General features: G+C 34.5%; 1 protein-coding gene across 1 annotated transcript in view; it reads right to left on the bottom strand.

The window, feature by feature from the left end:
- Positions 1 to 971: 971 nt before the first annotated feature.
- The window catches only part of LOC144453401 (uncharacterized), a 45,054-nt gene continuing 24,021 nt past the window's right edge, over positions 972 to 22,004 (bottom strand). The window contains exons 3-14 of the mRNA XM_078144685.1: positions 18,375 to 18,465; positions 17,221 to 17,300; positions 13,081 to 13,160; positions 11,157 to 11,343; positions 10,310 to 10,465; positions 9,623 to 9,691; positions 9,207 to 9,275; positions 8,407 to 8,483; positions 4,758 to 5,056; positions 3,648 to 3,788; positions 3,175 to 3,365; positions 972 to 2,780 (exon numbers count right to left, since the gene is read on the bottom strand). Of these exons, the coding sequence (XP_078000811.1) occupies positions 2,010 to 2,780; positions 3,175 to 3,365; positions 3,648 to 3,788; positions 4,758 to 5,056; positions 8,407 to 8,483; positions 9,207 to 9,275; positions 9,623 to 9,691; positions 10,310 to 10,465; positions 11,157 to 11,343; positions 13,081 to 13,160; positions 17,221 to 17,300; positions 18,375 to 18,465 (2,211 nt within the window). The 3' untranslated portion in view covers positions 972 to 2,009. The remainder of the gene's footprint in view (positions 2,781 to 3,174; positions 3,366 to 3,647; positions 3,789 to 4,757; positions 5,057 to 8,406; positions 8,484 to 9,206; positions 9,276 to 9,622; positions 9,692 to 10,309; positions 10,466 to 11,156; positions 11,344 to 13,080; positions 13,161 to 17,220; positions 17,301 to 18,374; positions 18,466 to 22,004) is intronic.

Genomic DNA, 22,004 nt, shown 5'->3' with positions numbered 1-22,004 from the left:
AAATTTGAGTAGTCATGCAGCATTGCCACCAAGTGTTTTAACATGAAGCAAATTTGAGTAGTTTGTGAATTTGTGATGTAACAGGGCAGTAGAAATAGTGCTAAAAAATGCTAAGTTTTTTATTTGTTTTAGAGGGAATATAGTTGGGGAAGATGACAGTTTTTATCTCTATTCCCACATGCGATATATTTTGGAATAACTTGGCAAGAAACATGCACAAAATACACCAATGTTTGATATACTGCCATACATGAAGTTGTTTCATGATGGTACTTACTTCATTTGAAAGTGAGTTGTAAAATTGTCATATTTGTTTGTAAACTGTAGTATTCAACATGACCTTTCCATACACCCACTGTAGTATTCAACATGACCTTTCCATACACCCACAATTCTGAATTCAAACAACATTGTATAGAGACTTTTCACTATGTTCTTTAAGACTTTGTCATTGAAAAATGTGAGACAGCAAGAACAGAAATGAGATGATGTATATTAAAATACAAAACGTAAAATGCAACAGAAAATACAGTTGATGACATTGAAGCAGTATAAAACATACTTTGGAAATACATTTATGACTAAAGTATGAAAGAACAAATACAACATGAAACAAAGTTTGACATGTTATTGGTTGTCTGCATAATGAAACAAAGTTTGACATGTTATTGGGTGTTTGCATAATGAAACAAAGTTTGACATGTTATTGGGTGTTTGCATAATGAAACAAAGTTTGACATGTTATTGGGTGTTTGCATAATGAAACAAAGTTTGACATGTTATTGGTTGTCTGCATAATGAAACAAAGTTTGACATGTTATTGGGTGTTTGCATAATGAAACAAACTTTGACATGTTATTGGGTGTTTGCATAATGAAACACAGTTTGACATGTTATTGGGTGTTTGCATAATGAAACAAAGTTTGACATGTTATTGGGTGTTTGCATAATGAAACAAACTTTGACATGTTATTGGGTGTTTGCATAATGAAACAAAGTTTGACATGTTATTGGGTGTTTGCATAATGAAACAAAGTTTGACATGTTATTGGGTGTTTGCATAATGAAACAAACTTTGACATGTTATTGGGTGTTTGCATAATGAAACACAGTTTGACATGTTATTGGTTGTCTGCATAATGAAAACTTATCTTGTGAAACACATGATTAGGAAAGGAATTCTCTTCACTCTATGTAAGTCTCTCTCTCTCACACACTCCAATAAACATAAAAATAGCCTTCAGATATTACACTCATTCTTACCTGTCTTACACATCAGTTTATACCTACCCACCCCTACCTTCTTGTACCCTTAGGATAACCCAGAACAGAAAACAATAGGATTACACCAATATTTAAGCAATATGGGGTGGGTCATTGCACTTCAGTTCAGGTGGAAAAAATTCTCTCTTGCATAAATTTTATAAAAAATAATGAAAACAGCCAGGTTCACTTCTTAGATGGCATCTCAACATTCTATTCCTCATAAACATAACCTTGCACACCTCGCTCTCACACCAAAATAACATTTCTAGAATTCTGTATATGAAAATACATACAAATGATTTGTCAAAACTCATCAGGCATGGCAGCTGCTTTACAAAAAGTTAAGTATTTTGAAGTTTAAAAAGCAGTGATCAGTGGTTTTTATGGTACTTTAAAAACAATTCTTTGGCATAGATATTTATAGATGAGTATATTTCTTGTAAGTTGGGATAGTTGTAGTAAAAAATGGAGTAGTAACCACACGTTATAGTTTATATAAAAAGTAGGTAATATAGATATTATGGTAAAATGAGTTCATAATAGAATAAATGTGAGGGTAAAGATATAAAAGGGTTAAGGTAAATGACAAGGGGGAGGTAAAAGGTCAATGACCAGGCAGGTCAAAGGTCAGGGAGTTTTGGAGCACATGTTTGTGGACCATGATTGTTTAAAACCTATTTCTTTATATACACTACAATGAGGATGATGTTGAAGGCACTTCGTTTAGATGAGTTGTGTTTTATTCAGCACCCAGGGCTGACTACTTGTGGTTGTGGTGACAAATTTGGAGCTGAAAATGAAGTCACATCATCTCTAAAAATGTCCTCTGCATCACCACTTGGTATTACATTTCCTCCAGCATTCATTTTAGCAGGCAGTGTTTGACATTTGACCTTGCCATCAGCTGAGTTGGCTAATGCTGTGTCCACGTGTAATTTATTTTCATGTAGTTTAGCTCCTGCACCAGACAGAGTGGGCAGGGTTTGATGTTTGTTGAGACTGCCTAGGTGGCTAGTACGATAGGGTTCAAGACCACCTTCTGCAGATTTGGAGTTGTTTTCTGATTCAACAGAACTGTTGCTGTCCACAATTAAAGTGTTTAAAGACGTATTCCTAGAGGCTTTCTCTTTCAAAGTAGAACTTGTACTACTAGCATGACTGTCTGTATCAGGTCGACACATTGGGGGTGTTTCAGGTTGAACACCCTCCTCCTGTTTCTGAGCCAAAGCAAGTAGAGTTTTGTCATTACACAAGGCACTTAATAAAGGCACATCAGCTTCTTTGGATTTCCTTAGCTTTTTCAATTCTTCTTGCACACTCTGTTGTTCCTGTCTTGCTTTACTTTTAGGTTTTGGTGATGTTTCCACTGAAATTGAACTTCCATGAGTCACTTCATTTTTTGATTCCATTGTTGTAGTTGGAGTTTCAACAGTAGGAGTTAGTGAAGAAGTTGTGACAACAACTTCCTGAATGGTGGGTTCTTCTTTCTTCAGTTGATCAAACATTAGTTCCATCTAGAAGATGAAAATATTGTAAACATAAAACTATAACTGATCCATGTTTCACTGGTACAGTATTTATGATCAGAAACATCAGTGTGTGAGTGGTATTTTACTGTAGTGTATTTAATTTATTCAATATTATAAACCTAAATTGAAGTAATGGCAAATGAATATTTCAAAGCTATTTTCATTTAATTCATTATCTTTGTTTTCCATTTCAAGCTTTGAGTTCGACATTGATAATTATAGTAGTGTACAACATATGCAGGAGTGCCTAGAGTTGCATTGAAAAAAATCACTAAATCAAAGACATGAGTGTTAGAGACATTAAAGTCCTACATGAGACAAAGATATATCTAAGTATTGTACAATGACTACATTCCCTTATTTTAATATTAAAGCCTACCTCTTCTTCCATACTCCACTCAGAATCTGTATTCTCACTCTGTCCTGTAATACTGAAGTAACCTTGGGAATGACGATTTTTCTGGTCCATACTTTGTTTGATTTTCACTGGTGTTTCCTCCAATAATATGGAGTTTTCCACCTGTGTCAGTGCATATCTTTCTGAGTATTCAGCCTGGTCAATTGGGTTCACTGGGGTACAAATAATACACAATATTTGTGACAATACATGCTAAGGCTATATATACAGTTATTTCTTACAACACTTTTTCTAAAACCAGTCATATTAAAACAAGCACACAAACAGTATACAGCCGAATCAGGCATGATGAGGTGGGTACATAGAAAAGGCACTTTAGAAAATAAATAAACTTTAAACTTTAATGTGAATCTACTTTGATTAATTATTGAAATCCAATAACACTCAGAGTTATACGTGGATTGACTCAGTATGACCAGTATTTGCATACTTACTTGCAAGGATTGGTTCACTGTCTACAAAACTTTGGCTTGATCTTGTTGGGTAGTTTTCATCTGGTGCTGTGAATTCAAAGCTCACTCGTCCTTGGTCAACAAATGGTGGACCAGTTATCATATGCTCAAATTCTTCATCTTCTGTTTTGAAAAAGCACAAAACTGGCTTATAATATCTGAAAGTTATCTATTAGTGAGAGAAATAATTTTAAATTTTTGCAAAATTTAATTTTTAAGCATTGAGCTTTTGATCTAATAACTATATGAATGGTATTTGTTTGTTGACCACTTTGAAGTGGTTGGTTCCTTTGTATAGTTGTGATGATTTGTTTGTCCCAACAATTTTGACAACATCAAGTCCAACTTTTGTCATTGTGGATATCACTGTTTCCAATGTTCTTTGAATTTATGAAATTATGCTGTGGTTCATTTCTGTCAAATTTCTGACATGATCCTTTGTGAGATTCATGGTTTTTCATTTCATTGATGCTTCAAGAATAACCGTTATGAATAGAATAGAATTATCAATTGACTGAAACCAAGCATGTCAACTTTATATATGTATTTATATATTGGGTATTGTTCAACTAAAATTGGTGTACATCTGATTATACAGATGCATACTAGGCAAGATTTAATGTTTCACATAATGGGACCTGGCACCACTAGTTCTGTTAGTAGGACCACTGGATTTTTTATAGCACTGGTCCAGGGACCACCAGTTCACAAAATGCTTTGTTCACCCCTGCAGTACGTCAAATGCAATCTATTCCTCCATATAGTCTATACAACATAAGTCTATACTACAGTACATCAAATGCCATCTATTCCCTTCATGAGAAGAGCTAACAAACACTGAACCAGTTTTAGCAAATATTTATCAATGATTTCTTTTAAACATCTTGTCTACACAGTACCGTCTATCACAAAGTAAATAAGACTGACAGTTTGCAGTTGATAATAAACAGTATCATCTATCAAAAAGTGAACAAGCTTGACAGTGTGCAATCAAAAGCTCTAAACTTATCAAATTATGCTTTGAGTATTGGTTAAATTTCATATTTACATCATTTATTTTTGTGACCGAAAATATATAAAATATTTTCTTACCCTCTGTCAGACTCTTGTCAAATATTGGTTCTAATTTATCATCACCAACAATACCAGATGTCGTATTAGAACTACCTGTACTAATGACAGAGTTCCTTTGTAGTTCCTTCTCTGGATAGCCTCCTCCTCCTGCAGCAAGCATCTGGTCCAAATCCCATTCTAACTCACCACTGATGTATGACTCTCTGTATTTCTTCTTCTCATTGGCTTGGTCAATCTTTTTGAGTTTGTCTACAAGGACTTGTGTATGCACTTGGAAGGAATGGGTCACTTTGCACAGTTGGAGGACATTCTTAGCTCTGTTGGAAAATATGCACATTTGTTAAAGACACAGATAATACTGTGTGAGTGTGCTCCAGTGTGCTCCAGTGTGTGTGTGTGTGTGTGTGTGTGTGTGTGTGTGTGTGTGTGTGTGTGTGTGTGTGTGTACGTGTGTGTACGTGTGTGAGTGTGTGTGTGTGCACGCGCGCATGTGTTGGGAAGTTATTTGACATCTCTGACATGGACATAAAAGGAATGCAGTACTGTGTACATTTATATATTTCTTTCAACATTACTTCACACATTCTATACATTGCTAGGGCAATGTCACAACATAGACAGTATTCCATACATTGCTAGGGCAACAACACAACATAGACAGTATTCCATACATTGCTAGGGCAACAACACAACATAGACAGTATTCCATACATTGCTAGGGCAACAACACAACATAGACAGTATTCCATACATTGCTAGGGCAATGACACAACATAGACAGTTTTCCATCATACATTGCTAGGGCAATGACACAACATAGACAGTGTTCTATACATTGCTAGGGCAATGATACAACATAGACAGTGTTCTATACATTGCTAGGGCAATGATACAACATAGACAGTGTTCCATACATTGCTAGGGCAATGACACAACATAGACAGTGTTCTATACATTGCTAGGGCAACAACACAACATAGACAGTATTCCATACATTGCTAGGGCAACAACACAACATAGACAGTATTCCATACATTGCTAGGGCAATGACACAACATAGACAGTTTTCCATCATACATTGCTAGGGCAACAACACAACATAGACAGTATTCCATACATTGCTAGGGCAATGATACAAGATAGACAGTGTTCTATACATTGCTAGGGCAATGACACAACATAGACAGTGTTCTACACATTGCTAGGGCAATGATACAACATAGACAGTATTCCATACATTGCTAGGGCAATGACACAACATAGACAGTATTCCATACATTGCTAGGGCAATGATACAAGATAGACAGTGTTCTATACATTGCTAGGGCAATGACACAACATAGACAGTGTTCTACACATTGCTAGGGCAATGATACAACATAGACAGTATTCCATACATTGCTAGGGCAATGACACAACATAGACAGTGTTCTATACATTGCTAGGGCAATGACACAACATAGACAGTATTCCATACATTGCTAGGGCAATGACACAACATAGACAGTGTTCTATACATTGCTAGGGCAACAACACAACATAGACAGTATTCCATACATTGCTAGGGCAATGACACAACATAGACAGTGTTCTATACATTGCTAGGGCAATGTCACAACATAGACAGTGTTCTATACATTGCTAGGGCAATGTCACAACATAGACAGTGTTTCATACATTGCTAGGGCAATGACACAACATAGACAGTGTTCTATACATTGCTAGGGCAACAACACAACATAGACAGTATTTCATACATTGCTAGGGCAATGACACAACATAGACAGTTTTCCATCATACATTGCTAGGGCAACAACACAACATAGACAGTATTTCATACATTGCTAGGGCAATGTCACAACATAGACAGTGTTCTATACGACACAACATACTTACAGTGCTAGAATTAAATGCACAGATAATATGTTCTGTGACTTGATAACATATGACACTAAGTACAGTGCTGGAATTAAATGCACAGATAATATGTTCTGTGACTTGATAACATATGACACTAAGTACAGTGCTGGAATTAAATGCACACACAATATGTTATGTGACTTGATAACATATGACACTAAGTGCAGTGCTAGAATTAAATGCACACATAATATGTTATGTGACTTGATAACATATGACACTAAGTACAGTGCTAGAATTAATGCACACATAATATGTTATGTGACTTGATAACATATGACACTAAGTACAGTGCTAGAATTAATGCACACATAAAATGTTATGTGACTTGATAACATATGACACTAAGTGCAGTGCTAGAATTAAATGCACACATAATATGTTATGTGACTTGATAACATATGACACTAAGTACAGTGCTAGAATTAAATGCACACATAATATGTTATGTGACTTGATAACATATGACACTAAGTACAGTGCTGGAATTAAATGCACACATAATATGTTATGTGACTTGATAACATATGACACTAAGTACAGTGCTAGAATTAATGCACACATAAAATGTTATGTGACTTGATAACATATGACACTAAGTGCAGTGCTAGAATTAAATGCACACATAGTATGTTATGTGACTTGATAACATATGACACTAAGTACAGTGCTAGAATTAAATGCACACATAATATGTTATGTGACTTGATAACATATGACACTAAGTACAGTGCTAGAATTAAATGCACACATAATATGTTATGTGACTTGATAGCATATGACACTAAGTACAGTGCTAGAATTAAATGCACACATAATATGTTATGTGACTTGATAGCATATGACACTAAGTGCAGTGCTAGAATTAAATGCACACATAATATGTTATGTGACTTGATAACATATGACACTAAGTTCATTGCTAGAATTAAATGCACACATAATATGTTCTGTGACTTGATAGCATATGACACTAAGTACAGTGCTAGAATTAATGCACACATAATATGTTATGTGACTTGATAACATATGACACTAAGTACAGTGCTAGAATTTAAAGGCACAGATAATATGTTATGTGACTTGACAGCATATGACACTAAGTACAGTGCTAGAATTAAATGCACACATAATATGTTATGTGACTTGATAGCATATGACACTAAGTACAGTGCTAGAATTAAATGCACACATAATATGTTATGTGACTTGATAACATATGACACTAAGTACAGTGCTAGAATTAAATGCACAGATAATATGTTATGTGACTTGATAACATATGACACTAAGTACAGTGCTAGAATTAAATGCACACATAATATGTTATGTGACTTGATAGCATATGACACTAAGTACAGTGCTAGAATTAAATGCACACATAATATGTTATGTGACTTGATAACATATGACACTAAGTACAGTGCTGGAATTAAATGCACACATAATATGTTATGTGACTTGATAACATATGACACTAAGTACAGTGCTAGAATTAAATGCACACATAATATGTTATGTGACTTGATAACATATGACACAAAGTACAGTGCTAGAATTAAATGCACACATAATATGTTATGTGACTTGATAACATATGACACTAAGTACAGTGCTGGAATTAAATGCACACATAATATGTTATGTGACTTGATAACATATGACACAAAGTACAGTGCTGGAATCTGGAATTAAATGTACACATAATATGTTATCACATAGTACTTCAATAATATGTTTGAAATACCTTGAGTCTGTGCTGCAGTGATACACCAACTTTCTGGACTCAGGCACCCCTTCTGCAAGAATTGCAAACTTCTTTTTCTGGAACGTATCAGACAAGATAACATAAGAAATCAGTCCAAAGATTTTAGAAGTTTAATTATCATATTTTACACTATCTAGTTTAGACTTTCTTAGTTTGATAAAACATATTGTAAAGTTTGCATCATTACAGACCCTTTTATTTGGGCAGTATGTTTGCTTTTAACGCAACTGCAGTAGATTGGCTTCATCATTCATGTATGTAGAGTTTCACTCTCATCTAACTTCACATGAAGACACACAAAGGACATCATGTTATTTAAAATTACAAAGTTTATAACACACATTCAAGCAGTTGAACTTTTCAGCACCAAGCTTTCAATCTGAACTGGTTGTGTTAAAACCTTTGTACCACATAATTTATTTCGTCTACCAAGCTGACAAACATTTTTGGTCATCATGTTAAGTATTTTGTGTGGTTTTTTTTTAAAAAGTCTATTTACTTGTCAACATCTGTGTCTTTTCAGCAGAGTGCCTCCAAATCTTAGCAAGAAGAACTATAATGTGAGAATGAATCTTTTCAAAGTTTGGGTTCATGTTAAACAAAATACATTACTTTCAAATTGGTATTCTAAGAGTCAGAAAATTATTATTCTCATCTCAAATTTTCACTGATGCTAAATACTAACTTTGATTCACTATACAAACCTTGTACAGCTAACTTGATGATACAAAGTCTATAGATGCAAGTATCTATATTGACAATGGCAGGGCTATACATACCTCAAAATGTAGTTTCCTAATGGAATTCCATGGGTATTCATATTTCAAATATTTGGTACCACCAACATCCTACAAACACAGTGAAAAAGTCAACAAATAGCTATACATCAAAATAATAATTTATAAACAAAATATAGTGACAAAGATATCACATGTGCACATCAGTAATTAAATCTAGCTTGTTGCTTCCTTCAAGTATGAGGTGATTTTTCTACAAGGTTAAAACTTAGGCAATTACAGGCCATCACATGGCATAAAAGTTTACATACATGTATCTATCATGTTATTACATATTTATTGGTTTTCACTTCTTTCTATTTTACATAAGTATTATTTGAATTTGATTGCTTTACATACCTCATTATATTATTTGAATTTGACCTCATAATATATTTATATTTGATAGCTTTACTTACCTCATAATATATTTGTAGACCTTTGGTACCAACACCTATCAGTATGTAAGGCATACTATCAGATTTATTCTGCAAATGAAACAAAAATAATTTGTATTGATATCCTGCTGACTGACTTCTATTTTGGCCAGCCCCTGTCTAATGTATTCCACATGGAATTCCTCCAATGCTTTCACCTTTTGTGTAGACAGGGCCTGGAGGTGAGAAAAGCTCTCCAGGGTGGTGAAAATGTAATCTGCTCAAGGACATGACCTTGGAGGTAATCAGTAGTGTACTTTTGAATACAGTTTCTTTGTCAATTGCACCCAGTGCCATCAATGGGAAATACAGACATTCTGTTAGTAGGACAGAATAAAAAGTAAACGTTTTGTTCCAAACAAGTCATCCTGAAATGTACAACTGTTCACAACCACTTTTTAGAGGAACTCTTTGGGAGGTATAATTGAACTCACAGAATGAATTCATGTCAACACCCTAGAGGGTACCATAAATAGCAATACACACAAGAGAAAGTATTTATATTCAACAAGGCATAATGTGTTCTTGAAATTCTCTTCCTTGTTCACAAACATCTTTGTCAAACTGCAATGAATCACAACTTATAACAAAGTCTGGTGGTGTCTTTTGACATATACTGTTGATGTTATTATGTCAATCTGAAAAAGATGAGTCTCAGGGTTGTTTTACCTTTTTAACACTGTAAAAATGCATGACAAATTCTAAGCAGCTTGAGGCTTGTTTGATGAATTCATTTTGTGCCTCTGTTTTGCTCATTCCTCTTTGATCACAATGCATTCCAGGCACATTGTCTAGGATGTAGTCTTCACCTCGCCTTTCTAGCACCTGTCAAAAGTAATGCACAACCAATGCCAAAATGTTATTTACCTCTTGTGTCACATTGTCTGTGTCTATGTATACCGCTACTTCAATGATAAATTCTGTTTCTAGTCTTACAACCAACCCCAGACACAAACTGTTCCATGTCTGGTCAACACACAAACAAAACATAATACATGCGACTCAATTTTTGCTGTGAATATTTGTCCCTAATACAGACTATCCACTACATAAATGTAAATATGTCTTGATTGATATACATTTTTATTTATTCTGTTATATTGGTTTTTTTTTCTATCATTTTGACTGTAAGTTGGTACATTTGTATCTCCCCGTCTGTTTTTCAGTGAGTGGAGAGTTAAAGTGTGGGCATTGTTTATGACTGTTTCATCATTTTTACTTTTGACTATTTGCCTTGTCACACTTTATTAGTTCTGTTCTGGTGATGGTGTATTTATAAGGTAAAATGGTGTATTTATAAGGTAAAAACACTGCCAAACTGATAGCCACAAAACACACCAATAGTTTTGGTGTGGATGAGAAGTCTACGATGATGGTCACCTGTAAGATATTTGTCACTTATTCTTAAAGTTACAGTGCCAATTGAAATGTAAAATTTTAATTGCTTTTTGGCTCTTTCCAAAATGGTGTTCTATTTTTTGTATTCTACACTTTTTACAGATTGTACATTACTTACCCATTTTGGAAAATACTTTTCAGCTTCAAAATAATTCCTTTTATGAATGGAACATAAATAATTTCCAATATCTGCTTGCAGTGCATAAGCAGCTAGTAGAAAATAGTTCTCCTCACTGCATGGTAGGGGAGATTCTAAAATATTATGTCTTAACTGTAAGAAGTAGTGATGTCTGGTTACATCATCCCTGTAATGAGACAGATAGATACATGATTACAATCAATTTTTGTATTAATAGTTACTCCTAATGGTTGGTCTGGGGGACTTAAACACCCCCTACCCCCACCCCCACCCCCATGTCTCAAAGGCCCAGGTTTAATTAGGATTAAAATATGATTATCTAACAGAATGCTTGAACAAGTTGGTTCTGAAGAGAGGAAATTCTTTTGTTTTTTCATGAATGACCCTATTCAATATCTTATGTGAGAACCTGGCATTGAATCATGGGACTGCAAATTCTATGGCTACAATATCTAATGTGAGAACCTGGCATTGAATCATGGGACTGCAAATTCTATGGCTACAATATCTAATGTGAGAACCTGGCATTGAATCATGGGACTGCAAATTCCATGAGTGAGATCAAGCCATGTGGACCTACCCACTAAACTTGTAGTGCTGAAATTGTGGAAATATCTATGACTATTCACCTTTATCTGAATCATATAACAAAGACACCCAGTTTAGGTTAAAAATCAATAAAGTTAGTATTATGGTGGAAACATTTATATTTCTTAAATATAAATGATGACCACTTGGCACACAGTGCACACAATGATTTTTATTCTAAAACAGTTCACAGATTTATCAAATAATTCATGTGCCTATGGTATTATTAATTTCATATCTGTATCTGCCGTATATGTTTACCAGGTGTACTAAATCAACCTCATCATGAACACCACAGTAGCATAGTGAGTAAGGTCTAGATACTTCATACTTTGTCATCTTTTTATAGCATCATTACACCAAATATACAAAGTCTACATACTGTGTACATGTTTACCTAAATCCTACAAGATGTATTGCATTGCATAGCACTCAGTCTGTCTACTGTGTCTAGGTCACTCATACATCACATAGGTTCAGTTGTTGTCTCTACAAACATTACACACAGGATGGCACAAATTAGCTCTTTTTGTGGTAGCTTGAGTCAAACAACTGTCCATTACATTCTTTATGTTGACAGAAATTGCAAGATGAATACAGTCATAACTGTATATCTTTTCTGTCTGCATATTTACGCCATGAATTATTTTATGTATTGATGTAAACACAGTCATTCTTTACTTAGCATACAAAAGAAAAATTAATGATGAACAATTGTACATCATGAACTACATAGTAGCCTACCTGTAGACTTGAGAATGGCTATCACTACACTATTACGCTATCCTAACTAACATTTGTTACTTCTAGCCTAACTCATGATGAGTTTTTATATCATGTCTCAAATCCTAATATACCTTCACATTGACTGTCTCATCATAGGCTACAGTCAATTCACATTTCTACTGCCATGCAGTCTCGGAGTTATGTGTATTATCGCCCAGTGATTTTCAATGCCTTAGGGGAAAATGTAAACCATAGTCAGACAGATATGTATGTCAGACTGACTTTAACATCCAATGAATGCAATTGTGCCACAGTCAGACAGATGTGTATGTCAGACAGACTTTAGCATCCACTGAATGCATTTTGTGCCACTAAAATAAGTACACGATATTCAATTCTTGGACTATATTTATACTTGGTAATTGTAACAGCACCGCGATTTACTCCATCTAGAATTACCAACAAACTGTCTGTATTACAGACCAGGCTAAAATTATCATCCAGTCAGGTAGATTGGCAAGTGTATGAAACTTTCAAGTGATTACCTGATATATGACCCTGCTGGCAGAGAGATGGCTGATATACTTACACAATTAGATTGACATGTTCCACATAAAATTGCACTTTAAAATAGACTGTGAAAAGTGGTTTGCCGGCTTTGTCTGCACCCTGGGGACAAAACAACAGAAACATGAGACATATCAATAAATACATCATGGGAGTTGTCTGGCTTATCTGATCTCATTACCCAGATGATTGGCTTGTCTGCCATTCATACCTAAGGAATTCAAATCTAAATAGTGCAAGAGTACTTTTAAATGTCAAACAAGGTCAGGAATACTTCAAAGAAACAATGAGCAAAAGGTGGAAGTCAACCACAAATTTCAAAGTAAATGTTCTCCATATGGTGATCTCTATATTTAGGTTGTATGTACTTGATATTTCTTGGCTCTTCCCATGTAGATAAGGGTATATCACAATAAATGTTATGGTTACCTGGAACCCAACAACAGATAATCATCCCAATTTACATTGCAAATGGCCGAGTTCCAGTTTACAAAATGGATGGCTGATTTTGATCAAATGCTAATATTTTTTATCTTAGCCATACGAAACTTCATAACCATGTTATATGCTTAGATTGAAAGATCAATGTATGTGAGCCCAATATGTGAGTGGATCATGATCATATATGTTCCATTTGCAATGAGTATCATACAATTTTACTGTCTGTCAGACAAACAGGATTTATCTTATGCAGGATGTTACTCGTATTTCATCAATGGCATATAAAATCCAGTTTACTATTTTTTTTTTTCAGTAATTGCTTCCACTCAATGAATTCCATTGGTAGTATTGTTCTTAGAGCCTAGAATAATGTTTCATGTCGAGCTTTGTGTTTGAAATTGTAAAGTTGATGATGAATTGGGGCCTGCCAAACTAGTGTGGACTTGTAACATATCAGTAATCTATTGAACTGGTATGATTTGTAGGATTCACATGGTCTGGATAAGAAAACCTGGCTGATAACAGTATCAAATTATCAAATGTGTTATAATACCATTGTCAGTTCAAGTTAGCTGATAACAGTATCAAATTATCAAATGTGTTGTAATACCACTGTCAGTTCAAGTTAGCTGATAACAGTATCAAATTATCAAATGTGTTATAATACCACTGTCAGTTCAAGTTAGCTGATAACAGTATCAAATTATCAAATATGTTACAATACCACTGTCAGTTCAAGTTACATGTAGCTGATAACAGTATCAAATGTGTTATAATACCACTGTCAGTTCAAGTTAGCTGATAACAGTATCAAATTATCAAATGTGTTACAATACCACTGTCAGTTCAAGTTAGCAGATAACAGTATCAAATTATCAAATGTGTTATAATACCACTGTCAGTTCAAGTTAGCTGATAACAGTATCAAATTATCAAATGTGTTGTAATACCATTGTCGGTTCAAGTTAGCTGATAACAGTATCAAATTATCAAATGTGTTACAATACCACTGTCAGTTCAAGTTAGCTGATAACAGTATCAAATTATCAAATGTGTTATAATACCACTGTCAGTTCAAGTTAGCTGATAACAGTATCAAATTATCAAATGTGTTATAATACCACTGTCAGTTCAAGTTAGCTGATAACAGTATCAAATTATCAAATGTGTTACAATACCACTGTCAGTTCAAGTTAGCTGATAACAGTATCAAATTATCAAATGTGTTATAATACCACTGTCAGTTCAAGTTAGCTGATAACATTATCAAATTATCAAATGTGTTACAATACCACTGTCAGTTCATGTTAGCTGATAACAGTATCAAATTATCAAATGTGTTACAATACCACTGTCAGTTCAAGTTAGCTGATAACAGTATCAAATTATCAAATGTGTTACAATACCACTGTCAGTTCAAGTTAGCTGATAACAGTATCAAATTATCAAATGTGTTATAATACCACTGTCAGTTCAAGTTAGCTGATAACAGTATCAAATTATCAAATGTGTTACAATACCACTGTCAGTTCAAGTTAGCTGATAACAGTATCAAATTATCAAATGTGTTATAATACCACTGTCAGTTCAAGTTAGCTGATAACAGTATCAAATTATCAAATGTGTTACAATACCACTGTCAGTTCAAGTTAGCTGATAACAGTATCAAATTATCAAATGTGTTACAATACCACTGTCAGTTCAAGTTAGCTGATAACAGCATCAAATTATCAAATGTGTTATAATACCACTGTCAGTTCAAGTTAGCTGATAACAGTATCAAATTATCAAATGTGTTATAATACCACTGTCAGTTCAAGTTAGCTGATAACAGTATCAAATTATCAAATGTGTTATAATACCACTGTCAGTTCAAGTTAGCTGATAACAGTATCAAATTATCAAATGTGTTATAATACCACTGTCAGTTCAAGTTAGCTGATAACAGTATCAAATTATCAAATGTGTTACAATAAAACTGTCAGTTCAAGTTAGCTGATAACAGTATCAAATTATCAAATGTGTTACAATACCACTGTCAGTTCAAGTTAGCTGATAACAGTATCAAATTATCAAATGTGTTACAATACCACTGTCAGTTCAAGTTGGTTGTGCATGTACTGATAAACAATGATTGCAATGGGAAAAGGATTTCTTGATATCATATTGTGTATAAACTTGAAGAAAGTTTACACAGGAAGTTCAGATATACTGATTGATTTTATACATGGTCAGCTGCTACATGTGATATATTGTTTGACCAGTTTTAAGGCATGACTAGATGTCTAAAGAATGGGTGGCATTCCTGCATGCATGGTTAATCAAAGAAGACAGCTTCCCATGAACTTCTACAATATTCCTTTGGACTGTCACATGTGGCACATTTGTGTTTCTTTCAGCTGTAACTAATTGCCATCAACACAAATGACTTTTGGTTACAGTGTGTCAAACCACTAAGTTCCATTTGATACAATATCTAGTCATGTAGAATGAACGGTTTGCACCAGAATATCTCAATGTGTCAATGCAGTTTTATTTGTGATTGTGACAAGGAAGCAAAGTGTGTTTTATACTTCGACTTTAGTACAGGGCTGTACTCTATAAACTTTACACAGTAGCCATCTTGAATGGTGCATTCTGGGTTATGTGGAAACACTCTATTGATAAATGGGAATAAGCAATGCCTGAGTGTTCATCACCACAAGTCAACTAATCTGTCTTAGTTACCAATATCCTTCCTATCACCTCAGAACTAAATTCCAAAATTCTTTGCAACTACGCATACTCACTCTGAATTGTGAATTGACTTGTTTCTGTCTACTACTAGTATCTCATACACATTTTCTTTGCTTTTTTCTATTTATTTTGACAACTTCATTTTATATTGAATTTTATAAATGATAAGGTATTCTGAGAATAGTAACATTTTTTTGTCTCTGATTACTGAAAAGCTAACATGAATACATTATTTTGATCATAATTTTCATACCTGACACAATGATCTACAGGGCCAAACTTATTGGTTGAAATCGAATTTCATCACTTTCCCTGACATTACCAACTACTGGGTTCCTTGGTGAAAAAAATATTGCCTATAATTTAATAGATAGCGCTTCCAGGGCAAGGAAAGAACATTTTTGGTTGTAGATATGGCTCGACTCTTTCTGATAATATTGTGCATTATGTTTACATAATAATTTTATCACATAAGAAAATAGCAAATTTATCACCAAAATATCTCTGGAGGTAAAGATACGAGTCCTTCCTTCCTTGAGTCTTACATAACATCAACTCTTCCTCTTCCTTCGGATTCAATCAAATGTACAGAAATCACAAGTTTGTCGCTCATAGCTGTACCTTCTCTATTTGTTAGTTTAGGACCTTTGTTAGTCTATTCCTATGTGTGCTACAATCATCTCCACTGTGGAGACAGAGATTGTAGGAAACAAAAACAACTACATGTACATATATCGTGACTAGACTAGACCTTTGCTGGTTGACTTGGACTATGTCCTGTGAATTGAGAGGACATATTTGACTCTTGTGAAGTATCTTTTAGCCAAGCCTTTAACCACAAGGAATTTGGAATATTCAACATTATTAAGTTGCCAATGGTGTTGTAAATGAGAAGTGTAGAGAGAAAAGTATATGTGTATTTTACTAGAAGGTAATGATAGATATTATATCACATCACATTGTGCATTTAAAGTTACATACTTACATAGCCAGAGTCATTCTTCCAAGCTTTGGGAGCATACTTGGATAATTTCAGTTTGAAATCTATAAATTCAAATTCACAATCTGTGAAATAGAAGCAAGAAAACACTACAATATGTCAGAGGAGATGACAAATATTACATGAAAAGGTGTATCGATGTAGTTTTGGGTGAATGTGATGAAAAAGTATGAAGGTAGAACTATTTCTGAAACTTATCTGTTACAAGGTCTGTCAACCTATTTTGGATGAAAGGGTAAGCACTTCTCACTGATATGTCTTAAATTTGTAGAAAAGTTAATCTAATTTGCATAAGATTCTCCCAAGGTCCATTGTAATTGTATGAAACAAATTTCTCAATAATATTAACATTCTCTATGAATACCAAAAGCACTTTCCTTTTACAACTCTAACTTTATCATTTTCTGAAAATAGTTCACATTTGCAAACTATTTTAGATTAAATTGTTTAAAACCTTTACTATACACAATGCATGTGAAAACTTGCAATGATAAATGTACAAATGTTCTGTTTTCTCCTTTGGCCACCAGCATAGTAAACAAGCAAATAACAGACATTTGACATTGAAGAATTTCATATGTGGCACCTTTTATCTGGTTAGTTAAAGTGATTGCCTAGTGAGTTGAAACTTGACACTTGCCATGTATATTATGATGTGGCATAGATGGTGGATACCATTGAGACAGACCAAGAAGTTAAAACAAACAAACAAGTCTAACAAATCAAGTCAATATACAAGTATATGGAATATATGAATAAATATTGCATTCAACCTCAGTACCATTGAATTTGCTCTACCATGTCTTGTGAGTCTTTATAGAATCTTAATAGCTGATTGTAATGGTAAAGTGTGTTTATAATGTCACATAACTGACAGTTTGAGAAGTTTCTCACTTTGCAAAGCCATACATTCTTGCTTATTTTTCTACCGTTTAATAGACAGAAGCCATACCATACATCTCTTGCTTTACTGTAAAATAGGACACCATGGATTCTGCCTGGACAACTAGTGAAATCTTACTTCATCTGGGTTCAAATTTCAATTATTTTCATCACCCATCATACTCCTTTTCTTCGTTTTTGATGACAAAGAATCAGATAAATATGTCATATAGTGATTGCACAGTTGATTTTCTCACCTTGTTGGATGGCTATACCAAAATACTGACTTTCCTCTATACCCAGTAATGCTACCACCTGGTCAAACAGGTCTTGTCCCCTGGCCTTTGACTGAAAAGTAAAACAAAAACATAAACATATAGTGTACTCTTTTGTATATTGTCATAAAACTACAGGTTTGCATACAGCACTGCCCAGAGGTACTAGGTGGTGTCAGTGGAAAAAACTACAGGTTTGCATACAGCACTGCCCAGAGGTACTAGGTGGTGTCAGTGGAAAAATAATGATACTCTCTGGCTTGTGAGGATTACTAAATATAAGACATAATAATCAAAATGTTTGTCAGTTTTCATGATAATCAGGAATGGTAATAAACTAACTGTGTAGAATGCTGTAACAAAATTTTGCAGCTTTAAAATTGTCATAATTCATTTGCAAAAATGTGATCAAATCCTGCAATTTTGGGAAAGATATGGTTAGATGTTATTGCAATATGTGATATGCAAAGCAAAGTTTTTATTGTATTCCTTCACACCATACTTTACATACCAGTAGCTATAAATGTATCTCTGAGAACTGGTATGTGTTCATAAATTCTAAGCAGTAAAACTAGTGCTGACGAATAATCAACTAAAAAAGAAGACATCTCTGAATATTTGCAGCATGTTGGAGGGAGGCAAGTGAAAGTATCTGGTGACCATGTGAGATTTTCTTAACTCATCTTTAGTGCATTGGGTATAAATAATATGTTATCACCCGAATCACACCAATAACCTTTGCATCGCTAACTGTCTTTCTATTCTGCAATCTCCCATGTATGTTAACAATTTTCTTGTATACTCTGAGATGGTATGTCAACCGGTGACCTGGGTTGACACTGGAATTTATTCAGTTCAAATACTGGGCATTCTTCAGAAATTTATAACAGCCCACTGCTGCTATCTTGCAGTTCAATATTGGACTTCTTCCAAATCCCACACCGACAGCCCATTGGTCAGGGTCGAGTATATTTACCAATCCAAATACCACACCGACAGCCGATTGGTCAGGGTCAAGTATATTTACCAATCCAAATCCCACACTGACAGCCGATTGGTCAGGGTCGAGTATATTTACCAAAACCAAGTAGAGGCACTAAGAAGGAATTTTACACTTAGAATTTATAGTCACAGTTATCAAAACCAACTATTTTGTTGTACAAGCAAACCAAAGTTTCCTAAAAGATTCTTTTATAAAGTACGTAACATGAAAACAAACATCTTTAATTCTAGCCCACAGACTTGACAATGTTGATCACCAGAATGCCACTCTGCCCATAGACTTGGCTATCCAGCCTGACAATGTTGATCACCAGAATGCCACTCTGACCAAAGACTTGGCTATCCAGCCTGACAATGTTGATCACCAGAATGCCACTCTGCCCAAAGACTTGGCTATCCAGCTTGACAATGTTGATACCCAGAATGCCACTCTGACCAAAGACTTGGCTATCCAGCCTGACAATGTTGATCACCAGAATGCCACTCTGCCCATAGACTTGGCTATCCAGCCTGACAATGTTGATACCCAGAATGCCACTCTGCCCATAGACTTGGCTATCCAGCCTGACAATGTTGATACCCAGAATGCCACTCTCTCCAAAGACTTGGCTATACAGCTTGACAATGTTGATTACCAGAATGCCACTCTGTCATGCTGACAGTCAAGTTGCTGGACTACTATAATGCCAACATAACAATTTTGATGTACATGTATATATACAAATGAACATTTGTAACAGTAAAATTAGTAAAACATCTGAAATTCACAGGGTTTCTATACATCTCTAAATTTTCTTTTTCAACAACACAAAATCACAATTACAGGCATGAGTCACATGACATGACATTACATTACACTGAAGACATTAAAAGTTAAAACAGACTTCAAGACTACATGATATGTCAACTCTAATGATATGTCAAAACTAACATTACTAGTATTTTCTGTGAATCGTACTTGCTCTGTTTTTATCCCAATTTCAGTTTAAAATAATACCAAAGTATATCTGAAACTGAGAATGACACAATGCACCCAGACTTCAAAACATACATCATGGAATGGACACTTTACTTTCTGTCTGCCAGGCTACCATATCTGTGTATGTATGACGAGAGCATAGATTCCAACCTACACTTTAATAAATCAAATCAAATCACAGATTCATAAATCACACACTCTATATGAATAAATCTTGTATAAATTCCAACAATTACATGTGCCATACCTTGGTTACAGTTATCTGTTTAAGGTCTATTTTTAGTAGCCTGTCAACACATATGGGCAAAGATTTAGGATTCACCTTGTGTACGGAAAACCAAAGCCATTGTTTTTAAAATTCATGCAACTTGTTCTAAAATTGCAATGAGTATTTCAACAGTACTTTACATTTGTTTCTATGACTTATAAGATATGTTCAAAAATACATAAAATGAAAAGGCTTATTTTCATCCCTACCCTGCTTAACTGAGGGTCTGGCCATGATTTGTTCCATGCCATGTGCAAACTTAGCTTGAAGGAACATGCCACTATGATTGTTCGATGTCATGCAAACTTGGCTTGAAGGAACATGGTCAGTGTGACTGTGTAGACGATTGAAAAACACACATTATCTGATGTGATAAGTAAGATAACTGTGTGAACTTGAGATTGAGAACAGAAGTTGGTGCCACACACAGTTCAATGAGCTGTATTTCTAAAGTTCACCATCTCACTTTGTTTGATTGAACCTTTTCCATCTGGTTAGAATCTTCCCGTTGACATGCCAGCTTATCACTGGGTTTTGTCTTGATCTAATCATCTGTTAAAACAAAGTTAGTATAGTGAGCTAAACAGGTTGATATTCTCTGGGCTTCTCAGCACACAGCCATGCTCATTTACAGAGGGAACGTTCAAATTTTTACAAGTGACTGTAAAGTTGGATGACATGGCATTCAAGTTTATTACAGTTTTCTTTCTTTCTTTCATTTTGTTTTGTTGAATACCACAGGCCCCGATTTCTTGAATACCGTAGTAAGTAATGATTTCTTAGATTCTACATGTTATTTTTTATTTCTAACTGTCATACAAATTACATGTAGTTATAGAGTCTAATAGGTAGAAATCATGATGAAGACAGGTACATACTGTATTTTTGTTTGTTTCATTTACAATATCAATATTTGATTATCGAAAACACATGGCATTGTACATATAGCTAGACATATCACCATATCAGGATAGAAATACTGTACAGTCAGAACACCTTGTCATATTTTATGACAATATATGACTTAGTTTGTATTATTACACAATTTCCACTTCCATTCAACCATATGCATTAGAAGACACCATGTTAGTACTGTAGCCAGCCACTCCCCAAAACAACAACAACAACAACAACAACAACAACAACAACATCATCATCAAAACAAACAAAAAATGGTAGCACAGACTATGATTAACTCATCTGACAGGATCAATGAAAAGAACACACAACAGACCAACTATACTATGTTAGCATTTATTTCCAAAGATTAGCAAAGTCTGTGATGTTTTCATGATTATCAACTACAATAATGACTGAAAACTGAAGACTCTAGGCTACTAGTACTAGCATTTACACACTTTAC

This window comes from Glandiceps talaboti, chromosome 2 (genome assembly GCF_964340395.1).
Source record: "Glandiceps talaboti chromosome 2, keGlaTala1.1, whole genome shotgun sequence".
NCBI classification, from domain to species: domain Eukaryota; kingdom Metazoa; phylum Hemichordata; class Enteropneusta; family Spengelidae; genus Glandiceps; species Glandiceps talaboti.
Note: the sequence above shows the minus strand (reverse complement) of the source record. Positions and strands in the feature narration are given on the sequence as shown.